Source organism: Patagioenas fasciata, chromosome Z (genome assembly GCF_037038585.1).
Source record: "Patagioenas fasciata isolate bPatFas1 chromosome Z, bPatFas1.hap1, whole genome shotgun sequence".
Classification (NCBI taxonomy): Eukaryota; Metazoa; Chordata; class Aves; order Columbiformes; family Columbidae; genus Patagioenas; species Patagioenas fasciata.
Genome location: NC_092560.1, coordinates 16,287,716 through 16,301,842, shown reverse-complemented (window position 1 = coordinate 16,301,842; position 14,127 = coordinate 16,287,716). Strand labels below are relative to the sequence as shown.

Sequence of the window (14,127 nt, the reverse complement as noted above, 5' to 3'; positions counted from 1 at the left end):
GCCCGGCCCGAACGTCCCGCTGCGGGAGCGGGGCCTGGCGGGATGGATGGAGGGCGGGCGGTAACCGTGTGCTCGCTGTGTTGGAGCAGGGCAGCCCCACAAGAGGCGGAGGACGTCCGAGCCGTCGGAGATCGAGGAGAGGCTGGAGTCGCTGATCTGCAGGGTGGGAGAGAAGGTAGGCGGGCCGGCCGGGCTGGGGCGGCAGCTCGGGGGACGTAAAGTGGGTTTTTTCCCCCCTTTATGTGTGTTAGTGGTTCCTCTGTAGCAACTCGCAAATATATATATATATATATATACACATACTTGTTTTTAATGAGACATTGGGAAAGTTGTCAGCTTTTGCAAAACCACACGATAACAAGGGCAAGTGCTTAAATAATTTGTTATCTTCTAAGCAACAGTAAACAGTCAGTAGATAATTATTGCTTTGCATCTGCGGGCATTATTGCTGGTTCCAGACGGCCGATGGTGTGGAGGAGTTACCTGGGTCTGCCTGCAGCACCACCTTCAAGTCTTGGCAGGATTTGAGGCTGACAGGAAAGGGTTGAGAGGATAAGGCCAAAAAAAATAGTGCACTGAAAAACAAGTCACAAAGGTGTTTCGTTTCATGCTGTGTCATTAATCAAGGTTCGGTCGCCTTACCAAGGTGTCCCTGAGGCTGTGTTAGATGTTGTGTCCCAGGGGACCACTGGAGTTCTGTGCAGGGGAGGTGAGTGTTCAGGTGCAGCTCTCTTGAGGAGCAGCTACTTCTTCTTTCAGGCAAGTGAGAGTGATTCTTTACTGCTAGTGGAGCTGCGTTGTTGCTCTGAAAAAAGAGGTGACGTAAAGGGGTGTTCTCTCCTAACTTCCTTGTCTTCCCCATGAGAGTCGGGCTGGTTCATATTGTCTGGTTGATGATGAAACTTTTTTTTAATATTTTCTATTTTAGAGTAATTCATCTTTGGAGAGCAACTTGGAGGGCCTAGCTGGTGTTTTGGAAGCTGACCTGCCAAATTACAAAAGCAAGATACTAAGAATACTATGTACTGTGTATGTATGCAGGAGATCTGGGAGTGTGGGAGGTGCTTGCTTTTCTATGCATAAGTTTACATGTTTAAGGTAGTTTAAATGCCAAGTTTGTGAGCACTGTTATAGTGTAGAGTTCATTTTACTACAAACAAAAGAAATAGAGGAATAAGTTGTTACATACTAGGTATAATTCAAGGAAAATACCTCTTCATATTACTTTGACTTGAAGTGTGTACGAAGGCTCAATGCAGTTACAAGAAACCTCAGAGCTGCTCTTCAGTAGCAATGAGAACACAGTGGTGCTGAGCAATATCCTGTCTCCCAATTAAATGTTTGAGAGCACCAAAGCTATTTGCTGCTAACACTTATTTGTTTTTATTATCTGTGCTGTTTTCCTGCTGCCTGTTCCACTTCTATGGCAATGAGATGCTCATGTCCTCATAAGCACTGAAAAGTTTGCTAGAGTAGGGAAGCTGGGCAGATGAAGAGCTGACAGCGGGCTCTGCGGTACCTGACAGCTCTCCTTCTTCTCATTAGCAAAGAGCAGGAGCAGAGGTGCCCTGTGTCGGGGTCACGAGTCGGTGTCCGAGGGAGGGCTTGGGCAGGTTCCACAGTAGTAGGTAGGAGAAGTACGAAGGAGGGATGTGGTGAAGTGGGAGAGTGTTCCAGCCCTTGCCTGTGCTATGGTTTTGGAGATACTTTATTTTGTAACAATGTTTGTTAATATAAGGCAAATAGTACTTTTTCTTTTCCTCTAGCAGACGCTCCTGAAAGTGTAGGGTTAGCTTACATGCACCCAGAAATGGTTGAGGAAACTTAATTCTTTACAGTAGGGCCTGTCCTTCCCTGTGCTGTGCTTAAAATCAGTCACTTTGACTCGAGAAACCTAGGATCAAAATTTATAGCATAAAACATGTACACCTCTTTATAATCTTGCTGATGTTGTATAATTAAATTAGTTATAAACTGCAAACATAAAACAGCTTTTTACTTCCTTGAATAAATTCTGTCAGTTGTATTATTTGGCCAACCCCCTGGAATACTCAGCAGTTAGATGTAAATAGAAGGCAAATACCTTACATGTTCTTGAAATTGGCACCCGCCTTTCCAAATGACTGTAGTTAAAAAACAAGCTTGTAAAATGTCAACTGTGGGATAGGGATAGAACTACAAGATCATGCTAGCACTTCTTTCTTTCCTCCTGAGACAAGTTCAGCTTACAATAAGCAGATTCTAAGGTGCTCTGCAGTTGCCAATTGGTGCATGATGAATGAACGACTAATACCATGTTTCTTTTTCTATGTCAGTGCACGTCTGTTACCAGAAAAGCTTACTGTTTACACGACACTAGTTGGGTTGCTGAATGCCAGGAACTACAATTTTGGTGGGGAATTTGTAGAAGCCATGATTCGTCAGCTTAAAGAATGTCTGAAAGTCAACATGTATAACGAAGCTGTGCATTTAGTAAGTGTTTTTTTGTTTATTTGTTTTACATTTTTCCTCATGCTTTTTCTTTTTTTCCTCCTTATTGTTGCAGAAGAGATGGGCCTTTCAGTGTGTATCACAATCTCTTCTGGCATCGATGTGCAGTGCACTGTAGATATACCAAGAGGAAATGTGTGTTATGTGAGAAGTATTTCCTTCACCAGGGGAGAGAAATCGTTACACTTAAAAAAATAACTTCCAACTGTATATTTTCCCAGTGACAAATTAATTTGCAGTAAACAGAGGTGCTCCCCCATTACTTGTTCTACAGTCAAATGCAAAATATATTAATAGATGAAAGTCATGCACTTTTATTGTGTTCAGAAGCATATGATCTTATGGCTCCTGTGAAGAAACGAAAATGAAGAGTCTGGTGCCTGAAACTATTTTTCATTGCTGTCATCAGGCCCGTGTTTTCATTCTGCTAATGAGGGATGCAGATACAGCAGGCAGTTTTAAGTGCTATTCATCTTTGAAACCGTTTGTGCAGCTCTTGCTACTTGTAGATTTTGTCTGCAGAAAGGCATTAGGACTTCAGCAGTGTCTGGTTTAGAAGCCCAGTGCCAAGCTCTTCAGCTTCTTTGGAAGCTCACTGGTGAAAATTAAGATTCTAGTATTTCAGTGTATTTTGTCAAGACACTGCTGTTCAACTGTGGGATGCTCTTGCTAATAAAATCCTCATGAGGACTTTGAATGTGCTGCCACTTGGCTTCAGCTTCACCTTCTCTGGTCACACTCGCATACAAATGACTTATAACAACTAAGGGAGTGGCAGTGGAAGTCTTTCCTCAGCTTTGCCAGAGGCTTTTCTAAGTCTGTTCAGAGCAATGAATATCTGGGAAGTAAGTGCAACTGTTGCAGTTACTCTGAGTACTGAACTGTCTGCTTAGCCCAAATTGCTTTCGCAATACTTCTTCCCAATGATCTGCCTTCAGATCAAAATACCGCTCTTGTATTTTTGGAATACTTTTTGTGAATGTACCCTTAAGAAAAAAACAAGCCTTCAGGAAAAGAAATGTGAGATTTTAATTGCTAGAATTTCAGCCTGTATTGTCTGTTAAGATTGTGGTGATACTGGGAGAGCTTATGTATTATCTAGGGTCTTGTTTAAGTCTGAAAGCAGGATACAAATCAAAAGAAAGGGAAGAGAAAAAGAAAAGAGCCACTGCTCTGCACCCTATATTTTCTACTTAAATTCCCATTTCTGTCAGTCTGGGTTTCTTTAACTAGAGTGCAACCAAATCAAGGATATATTCCTGCCATGGTGATTTTTTTCTCCCCAGGCAAATAGGCCATTTGATTCCCAGCATGCCATCAGTCTGTCACATTTCTGAAACCTGGAAGTGCCAGCAGTTTTTACATAGGCTCTCTCTGTGTAACTGTCTGTATTTATGAATAAATAAATACAGAAATTAATGGGATACAGATCCTGCACTGCTTTTTCATTATGCACATCTGGACTCATGAAGCAATAGATCGATCCATCCTCAGCGTTTTAGAAGTTTTTTTCCTTACACTTCTGTAATTTTGGTGATTCGATTCTGTTTAGAGTAGATAGAAGCACCTTGTTTTTTACTGTAGTATCAGTTTGCATGTCTTTGAATGCATACTGGTGTTTCCCACCCTTCCTTAATTAGACACATTATTCTTGCACTGTTATTGCCGTGAGACAGGCCACAGATGTTATAATGGATGATATATTAGGCATCATTTATGGTTCTTGTTTCAAGGGGCTCAGAAGTAGATCTGTACAGTGGGTGGTGTTTCTGCCTCTGTAGTACTGAATGAATATTGTACTTTTATTAATGCTTTGTTTTAGTTAAGTAATGTTTGTTCTTGTGCAATCATTTAAAAAATATTCATGTAAAACAATTTTTGATCTTTTTTTAGGTTCGTTTTCTGTCTGATCTTGTGAATTGTCACGTAATAGCTGCACCTTCAATGGTAGCTATGTTTGAGAACTTTGTGAGTGTGACTCAGGAGGAGGACGTACCTCAAGTAAGCAAAGGATCTGTAGGCTCCTCCAGTGCTGTTTTCACAATTTTTCTGTGCCATTGCTTCTGTATTTATGCTTAGGACATGGAAGTTCTAGAAGTAGCAAACTAAATGGACTCTCATGTGCCTGTGGCAATTAGAAAATACACAGGTATGGTAAGGAAGTATGATCTTTTATAGTGAGGTAGCTGAAATTAATTCATTTACTTTGACAAGGGTGTAGTGCTTGGCATGTTCTGCTATACTGATAATATGCAGAAGGACTGTCAAAGTGATAGCATTTTCTAAGTCTGCGTGTCACAGTTCAAGTTAAAAATTATACATTTCAAACAAGAACTTTTTTTCCTGACTTGACAGTCCAGTCTTTAGCTGCTTGTCTTTACATCCTCCCAAAATAGTACTTTTTCTAATGTTTTAATTTAAATTAAAATGGGGCTTGTGTAGAAAATCTTTTGGCATTTACTTGTATACTTAAATTTCAGTATATTTCTTTCCTGTAGGTACGCTGTGACTGGTACATGTTCGCATTTCTGTCATCTTTGCCTTGGGTTGGAAAGGAGTTATATGAGAAAAAGGATGCTGAAATGGATCGTCTGTTGTCTCAGACAGAAAGCTATTTGAAGTAAGTTGTAACACATGGGTATCTACTTAAGTATGGATTGATAGCTTCAATTTTTGCTCACTAAAAGGTATTCTAAAGCCTTAGGTCTGAACCATTCTGCAGGAAAAAGCTTAGGATAGGTGGAGAGATTTGGAAAAATTTTAATGTCTTGTGTAGTTCGAGGGTGTGTTGAAGACCTTGTTTTCTCATGCTGGAGCAGCTGCAGTTGTGAGTGTGCTGTAAACACTGATGGATTGTTGTGTTAGTGCTCTGCAGTGTGACTGCTTTCTGTCTAGGTGCCTGAAGTTAACGTCGCTAATGCATGATAATAGATTTTCTAAGAAATCACAAACCTGTTTTTTAATATACTGTAGACTTAATCAGCTGAAGACATCAAATAGTAGTACACTTTCAACAGGAAAAACATTGCTGCCCTAAATTAGTCTTTTAAAGATCAGGTTTTCCTTCCCATGTAAACAGACGCCGCCAGAAGATTCATGTACCCATGCTACAAGTTTGGACTGCTGATAAACCACATCCACAAGAAGAGGTGAGCAAACTTTACATTTGCATTCTTTCAGAAAGTCTGGAAAACAAATTTTTGCTAAGTTGTTCTTTAATCATGGAATTAAAAGGCATGTCTAAAACTGTTAGTGCTTTGAATTGTCTCCTGTTTGCAATTAACGAGTTTTACATGAGGAATTCTCTTCTAAGTCTTTAATCTAAATGTAAAGTTGTATGGCATCAGTAGGAGAGTGTATTATTGGCTTACAGACCCCTGAGGAAATGTTATGAAGTGAGCAATGGTTGCAAATTGTAGTATTTGTTCTGGAATTGCAGGTGCAGGGCTTCATGTTAAAAGGACCTTTGTGAGCAGCACAGTGTAATTCCTTACTTATCCCTTAATTGTGGAATTACAGAATCATTTAGGCAGGAAAAGACCTTTAAGATCATGGAGTCCAGTCGTTAACCTAACACTGCCGAGTCCGCCTTAAACCATGTCCCTAAGAACCTCATCTACAGGTCTTGTAAGCACCTGCAGGGATGGTGATTCAACCACTTCCCTGGGCAGCCTGTTCCAATGCCTGACAGGGAAGAAGTTTTTCCTAAAATCCAATGTGAACCTCCCCTGGTGCAACTTGAGGCCATTTCCTCTCCTATCACTTGCTAGTTGGGAGAAGAGACCAACACCCTTCATGCTAAAACTGATGTTTTCCCTCTGCAAGAATGAAACTTTCGTAGTGGCTTTGCTTTCTCAGCTCTAGGGAGTGCTGAACAAATATGTAGAAACCGTACACAGCACTTACCATGCCATCTTTCACAATTAAGCCAAAAATACTGGAAGGGAGAGGTGCCATCTGGCTAATTTGTGACCGAATTTGCCTTTTCATATTTTCTCGTGTGTTTTTTATGCATGTGTTTTGTTTTTTCTTCTAAGTTTGAGAACAGACTTAGTTGGAAAGTGAGATCTGAATTGATCTTCTGGGAAGCTTTGGAACATGGCCCTCTTACATTTTGTTTGTTGTTCTGATTAAATCACAGTCTTAAAAATTGTCTTGTTAACCATAATTTGGAGAGATATGCTGTCTGATTATGATTAGTTTGTCAACGTGAGTATTCTGGCTGTCCAGTATCTGAATTTCCGTATTTAGTTCAATAGAGAAGAGATTAGCAGAGAGCATTTGAGACCATCTGTTACCCAGAGTACAGCAAACATGACTGTTCACTTCAGGTGTTAGTTGTTACTACTTTGTTCCCATTTTGTAGTGTGATTATTTCAGTAAATGCAAAACACTTCCATGTAAAGGCATTTCTTGCACCAGTTATAACTTGAAACTTACATTCAGTAAGGTCAGAGGCCTCCAGAGTTCTTGGACTGCTTTTAGCAAGAGAGTAATTAAACAAAGCCAGACTAATGCCAGTCGCACCCATCTCTGGGAGAATGCTGAGACTCACAGTTGTTTTGAAAACCATGGCAAAGGTATTTAGTATTTGATAGTATTGTATTTGTCTTGAATGGTAGTTTCGATTGCTTTTGAAACAGCATGGCAGTCCCACAGAATGTCTTTCAAATTTGAATGTTGATATCATGTCTGTTTTAATACCACCAATAAGCGATGACTGAAGTCATGTTCACTGCTGTAGTTTTGCTGGCAGATCCAAATGATGGCTGTTGTGCTGGGGCTCCTGAGCTGCTTCTTTGTGTTTAAAAACCTGCCAGTGGTTAAACTTTACTGACACACTGTTGTGTGGAATTAGGAACAGCTCTGGCGTTTGGAGTTGTTAAATTGTTTCTTGGTTTGCTGAATCTGCAGTTTAAGAAACTGTTTGTTTTGTTTGTTTTTTATTTTCCTGCATGGAATATGGAATTTAAGAAATACATTTCTAATTGTTCAGGGACGTGCCAGCTTTGTTACGAGATTCAGTGCATCTAATGTTTCTCACTTTTCCTTCAGTATTTAGACTGCCTTTGGTCTCAGATTCAGAAGCTGAAAAAAGACCGTTGGCAAGAGCGACACATTCTGAGGCCCTACTTGGCTTTTGACAGCATTCTTTGTGAAGCGCTGCAACACAATCTGCCTCCGTTCACTCCTCCGCCTCACACTGAAGATTCAGTTTACCCAATGCCAAGGGTTATATTTAGGATGTTTGACTACACAGATGACCCTGAGGTATGTGATTGCTGTGGGGGATGGTGAGTGGTTTTCACGTTTAGTTTCCTGGGGCAATATCAGTCAAAATGTGGTGTCCCCTCTCCCAGGATACTGAGTGGTTTGAAGACCAGCAGCAGTTCTGCTTTGGTACTTCTGTAGAAATGGACTAAGTGACCGAGTTACTATACAAATCAAATCTGTGAGGAACAGAATTTAGGGAGTGAGGTGTTGGAATGCTTTCATTTAGAATGACAGTGTTGATTGAATTCTCTCATGCCTCTAGCAAAACTACTTTCACAGAGTTAGGCTTTCCTTCCGTAAGGTTGGTGAATTGAGTCTTTTTCCAGGCTAGGTGTTTATTGTGAAGGTTAAAGACTGTTGTTTACTCATCTGTTAAAATTTATTGTTGCATATTTTGGGATGAAGGAGTGCTTATGCGGGTTTGTGAAAGATCCTTCTTAACAGTCTGCCTCCCAAGCTGGTCAACAGCAGATATGTAGACAAAAGTGTATAGGAATAGGAAAATAATATATACTACTTTCCCTGAGTGCTTTTATACCTCCCTTTGCTTTAAGTCTTCTGTCTTTTACCTTTGTTTATTGACCTCTTCTTTTTCCAGTAAACAAGACCACGACTGTGTATTCTTTCCACTCTATCCTGGCCATTCCTAGCTTTATTTCTTTAGTATATTCCTGCTTAACTGTGTTGCTTTTTTTTCCAGGCTGCGTGGTGGTAGCCTTGCCTGATAGCTCCACAGAGCAAAGGAGGAAGTGGATGCTCTGTGAACTTAGAATTGTGTTACATAATTTTATTACAATTTATTTTTGTAATGAGTTCTAGTGTTCACTTTGTTTTAAACATAAATCTAAGGTTTGTGTGGAACTCTTGTCACACCAGCTTCTCAATCCTGAAGGATACAGGGCAGCTGAGACCTTTCTGTGTTTACGGGGATGTTGGATTTTTTTTTTTTTCCACCTGTAACTTTTTATAGTATAGCTTGCTGCCTGTAGTACCACTGCATTAGCAGTGATCTTTCATGACTCTTAATTCTTTCTTACCAGGGCCCTGTCATGCCTGGCAGCCACTCTGTTGAACGATTTGTGATAGAAGAGAACCTTCACTGCATCATCAAATCCCACTGGAAAGAGAGAAAGACTTGGTAGGAGGAGCTTAGCACTGTGTGCCCCTGGTGTATTTTAAATGCTGCCATGGGTTTGGTGCCATCAGGGTTGTGCAGAGTCCTGCATGGGTTAGACACAAGATCAATACTAAACATTTACTAGAGCATGTGGTGAAACTTGGTTTACTACATTTAACTGTATTAAAACTGTTGCCTGGAATACTGTGGGTCTGTAATACCCAGATAATGGAGAGTCTGTATGATCCAGAGGGACAGTGTCTCCTTCAGAAGGGAATAGCTTTGTAAAATAGGATGTGCTGCCAAAAATCTACAGACACACCTTACTCTTCATGAGAGCACTGTGAAGAGTGTGTTAGTGTCCTGCTTCCTGCGTGGTTGAAGCAGCTGATTTGTTGGGACACAGTGAGCCTTGAGCTGGTTCGTCTGCAGCTGACTGTGTACTGGTGTTCGTGAACATGCTTCTGCTTCCTGCTCCTCCTTGTTGCGTTTTTCTTTCTGGAATTATGTGGCAGAGATAATTGATCTCGCTCTGGGGAGCCACTGTGCAGGGCCAGCAGATTTCATTAGTCTGAATTCAGCCATGTCAGGAAGCACTCAGGGCACATCATTTCTGCCTGAGCAATGTCTGATGTGGGCGATTGATAACTGAGATGGTTTGTCCTAGATGATGGTGTGCTTCCAAATGAAAAACACTGAACTTTGTATAGTATACAAAAAATGGGCAGAAACAATGGTTTTGGTGATGGCATGCGATAAAGTTTTTTTGGTTGCAGCTGTTTGATTCAGCAGAAACTAGAAATTGTGTTGTTGCAGTTACTGTGATAGTCTTTAATTCTTAGAAGAAAGCAAAAGACTAGAGGGAGATAGAAGGTTTGCTAGAGAGGTAGAAGTAAAATCAAGAAAGTATAAGTTGTTTGCTTTGTAGTAGTGGTAGGTGATAATGAGCCAATTAAAAGCTGAAGCATTTGAAGCCTGAGAGTTTCTTACATAGTTCTGCTTTCAAGTAATTCTGAACATCTGGTTGTTGCTTGGTTTTGTTTTTTTTTTTTGCTTTTCATATATGCATGCCAGAATTACAGAACACCATAGCAATTTATGCAGAACTGCTTTGCGTAGCAGTATAGGGTTCAAGTGATCTAACTGCGCAGAGTTAGAATACATCATTACAAGTCATAGTTTGGGGAATGATGGTGTTTCTGTTCTAAGTGTTCTATGGATTGATGCACAGACTTTGGAGGGATTGTTGTTTTGTTTGTGGTGCTTTTGTGTGGACCCTTGCCCAGAATTAAGCATTTTCTGTAACTTTTTTGTTTGCTCTTTACATCACATTTGCTGTGTTATGTTTTAAACTAAATGTGTCTATGGTTTTGCAGTGCTGCACAGCTCTTGAGCTATCCAGGAAATAACAAGATCCCCTTGAACTACCATATAGTAGAGGTATGGATTTTACATATGACCTCTTTTGTAGCTTCGTTATTTCACAAGTAACATGTTGTAGTTAGTTCCATGATAGGTCCATTAAAATGCAGTTTGATTTGGGAGTCAGCCAGAATCTTGATGAATTCAGCCAATGGCTTTTAAATGAGTGGGTTGTGTATGGTTGAGTGTTAAGTTTTTATGCTTCTTGTTCTCATTTTAATTTGGTGCATGGGAGCTTAGATCAAGTGCTGTTATTTCTTAGTGCACTAATAATCCAGGTTGTGGCATTTCTCAAAGTTCGAAAGTTTTACACGTGATGCTTCTAATGCATCATGCAGCCTAAGAGATGGCTGCATGTTTGCTTAAAAAATGAATTAAAATACAAGAGGAAAGGGACACAAATTGAAATACAAGAAACTACATTTAAAAAGAAGAAGAATATCTTTTTTTACTCTGAAGTTGATTGAACACTGGAAGAGTTTGCCCAGAGAAGTTGTGGAGTCTCTATCCTTGGAGAAGGTCAAATCCTAACAGGACAGCCTTGAGCAGCCTGCTCTAGGTGACTGTCTTATGCAGGGAACTTTTGACTAGATGACTGTCAGGCAAACTCAATTGTTCTGCATTATTTTATGTTTGGATCTTCTAAATGATTTTGTTCTACAGGCCCTGAAAAGAACTTAGAGTAAAATAGCAGTGTGTTTCTTCCGGGGCATCCTCCATATTAAAGAATTTTAAATAACCGTAACGTGTATCAGAAGAGTAGTATAGGTTTTCTTGTGATACCTCCTTTCAAGGATCTGTTTTCAAGATGCAGAGCTGTATAAAACTTCATTAATTTCCACAAAAAGCTGAAGGGGATTAAGAGATTTCAGTAATAATGGCAACATGTCATATAAAGGCTTTATGAAGAAGTAACTATAAGTAGGACTTTCAGAGCTAATTATAACAAGAAATAACCTTATGTTTAAGATTTATCTTAATAGAAGTGGGACTGAGAATTCCTTTTGACACCAAAATACCAGATACTCTGACTGCTGTAAAGTTATGTTACTTTTGACCAGCTCGTTCTTTTTGTACTCTGAATTCGGAACAGAGGAATCTTAAAATTAACAATAATTTTCTACCTTAACATCAAAGTATCTTTAGTGGTCTTCAGTATCTTCAGGTGCTATATATGGCTGTATGCTTTATGCTCAGCTGTACACTAATGCCAAAAAATAGTTACTACAATTCCTGATTAAATAAGTTATATAAAGGCCCTGGAAATTATTTGATTCAGAAACATGTAGGGTGTGAAAATAGCAAAGGCTTGTGTAGATTAAATTACTGGAAAGAACTGCAAGATGGGCATACAAGTGCTTTGGCTACTAGTGTAATAATTTCCTTTGTTATTGTAATAATTTCCTTTTTCTTGCCATTTTGAGTTATTTTTGCGTATTAAGGTCATTACTTGTCTGTGACTGCTTACTTTTAATAAAGCTCCAGAGTTTTTAATGCTTAGGTTGCATTTTTCAGGCTTCTGTTTGTTCTGCTTTCTACTGCTCCCTTGTAAGGTCTCTTTACAGTCATGTTGATTTGTTGCTTTCAAGAACAGTTTGACAGTTTAATCTCTGAAATTTCACTAGCTTTTTCAGTAAGTCACAGAACTGTAGAAATAATACAGTCTAAGAAATAAAGGAAAGTGTTATTTAAGGTTCAGAACATAAGTTAGGCAGAAGTAAGTGTAGCCTGAAGTGATGGTCAGTACCTTCCTGGGCACGCCTACTTTTGAGTTTCCTGAGGCTCCATGTCATAGCCAAGCCAAGGACAGAATGCCCCATGCTACCTGAAATCTGTGCAAAACACTGAAATGTGATGCCCATCTCTCAATAGCTTCTTATAAACTTCTTTGTGGATATTTCTCGTAGCTGTGAACAGAGAATGTCTGGGCAGTGTTACTGGCTTCTTGGACCACTGTGCCCTGTTGTGCTGCTACAGCTTTTGGTACAACTTGCACTCAACAGTTTGGACATTCAGATCATTGTCCTGATCTTTCTCGTGGCCTTGTAGTTTTCACAAAGTATAGTATGCCAGTTTGAAACACTTAATCTGAACATTTGATAATGAACATCTGATGAATATCAGAAGTACAGTTTTATGTGATATCTCAAATGGAGAATGGAGAATGACTGATCCAGTTGTTATTTCCTATCCTGAGAAAAGGAGCCGTTTTCTACCTAACGGGGTCCTTTTTTGCCCTTCTTCTGTGTTCATTCAGAAGTTTAAAGAAAAAAATTAGGAACTGTAATGAATCAAAGTTTTCTGATTCCTTTGATGTAATTTAAATCTAATTGAGAATGGCATGCAACATAAACAGAAGCTCAGGGATGAATGTTGCACAATTATGATCTTTTTGTAGCCCTCAAAGATTGACACGTGATTATTATAGGCAAACTTAAAAATAAAAACACAAATGTTGACTGCGGGGTTGTTTTCAGTTTTCTTAGAAGAACTGTTTGCCAAGGAGTACTAAGCATATATTTTTGTTGTATGAAATGCTGGCTGTAATTTTCAGTTGAAAGTTGTGGCTTTACTTATGTAAGTTTTTGTATAGGAGGAAAGAGGAAATTATGTAAAAGACATAGATGTAATTTTAATGCAAATAGCCTTTCATATTAAATGCTTAGTCCTCATTTACTAGGTTTAATATTTCTATTATTTAACAGGATCAGATGATTTCTGCTTTTCTGAGATCATGTGGTAGCACTGCAGTAGGTCATATTATAGCTATGGCCATTTCTACAGTTACTTGGTGTATTTATTAGACATAATAGATGTATGATGCTGGTGTTGTGTTAGTGTGGAATGGTAAGGGCAGTAAAAGGAGACTGTATTAATACAGTGTATGGTTGCCACTACCTTTATAAGTTTCTTTTTCATGGAACGTGCATTTGACAGAATAATATGGCCCTTTTTGGGTATATACTTGTTTAAGACTGGCTGCTGCTGTAAAGCTGAGGGTTATGCAGGTCACATTGGACTGTACTTTTGATTCTGTGCCTTCCTCTGCTACAGGTAATATTTGCAGAATTGTTTCAGCTTCCGTCTCCACCACACATTGAAGTCATGTACACAACGCTCCTGATTGAACTCTGCAAACTTCAGCCTGGCTCTTTACCACAAGTTGTATCCTTTCTGTGCTGCTGGAGAGCATTTATAAAATGCAGTCATTGTTTTGTTTGTTGTGTAGGTTATGGGATAGCAATAAATATTGATACTATTAATATTTTACAGCACCTGTGTGAAACTTTGCCTGTAACAGTTGCATGAAAGAATAGCACAGCCACTTGGCACAGGTCTAGATATGCCAAGTGGGCAAGACTCTTCAGCTTTCTGGAAAGTGTTCTGGTACTTCCTCCTTCCCAAGAAGCGCTGTCTTCCTGAGGGGATAAAATACAATATTCCTGTTTGTCACTGCAGCCTGCTTAGGTCTGGACAATGTGTGGCGTGGTCACAGACACATACAGGCTGAGAAGGAAAGGAAGTGACAGACATGATCTTTTGTTCTAGCCACTGTGTGAGTGCTCCTGCGCCTTTTTTAAGTAGAAAGTATAGCAGATGATTTAAAGGAGTTTGCCTGAGTTCCCACTCGGTGCTCCCACTAGGAGCATTCAAAAGGTCAGTAGTCATCTGTTGGCTCAGGCAGGGTGGCTAAATGCTGAGGAAGCAGGCATGACTCCCGGCTAATTCTGATTGTTACATTGTCCCTACTTTGCTGCCCTTTTAGATCATGTTAGATCATTGTTTGAGATCCAGCTGCAGACTGAGAATGGAGAACGGTTAAC

The 14,127-nt window shown here is 39.7% G+C and overlaps 1 protein-coding gene across 1 annotated transcript in view; it reads left to right on the top strand.

Moving 5' to 3' along the window:
* The window catches only part of NCBP1 (nuclear cap binding protein subunit 1), a 31,666-nt gene that overhangs the window by 214 nt on the left and 17,325 nt on the right, over window positions 1–14,127 (top strand). The window contains exons 2-11 of the mRNA XM_065860709.2: window positions 90–175; window positions 929–1,029; window positions 2,316–2,472; window positions 4,384–4,491; window positions 4,989–5,110; window positions 5,570–5,639; window positions 7,546–7,761; window positions 8,805–8,902; window positions 10,258–10,321; window positions 13,358–13,468. Of these exons, the coding sequence (XP_065716781.1) occupies window positions 90–175; window positions 929–1,029; window positions 2,316–2,472; window positions 4,384–4,491; window positions 4,989–5,110; window positions 5,570–5,639; window positions 7,546–7,761; window positions 8,805–8,902; window positions 10,258–10,321; window positions 13,358–13,468 (1,133 nt within the window). The remainder of the gene's footprint in view (window positions 1–89; window positions 176–928; window positions 1,030–2,315; window positions 2,473–4,383; window positions 4,492–4,988; window positions 5,111–5,569; window positions 5,640–7,545; window positions 7,762–8,804; window positions 8,903–10,257; window positions 10,322–13,357; window positions 13,469–14,127) is intronic.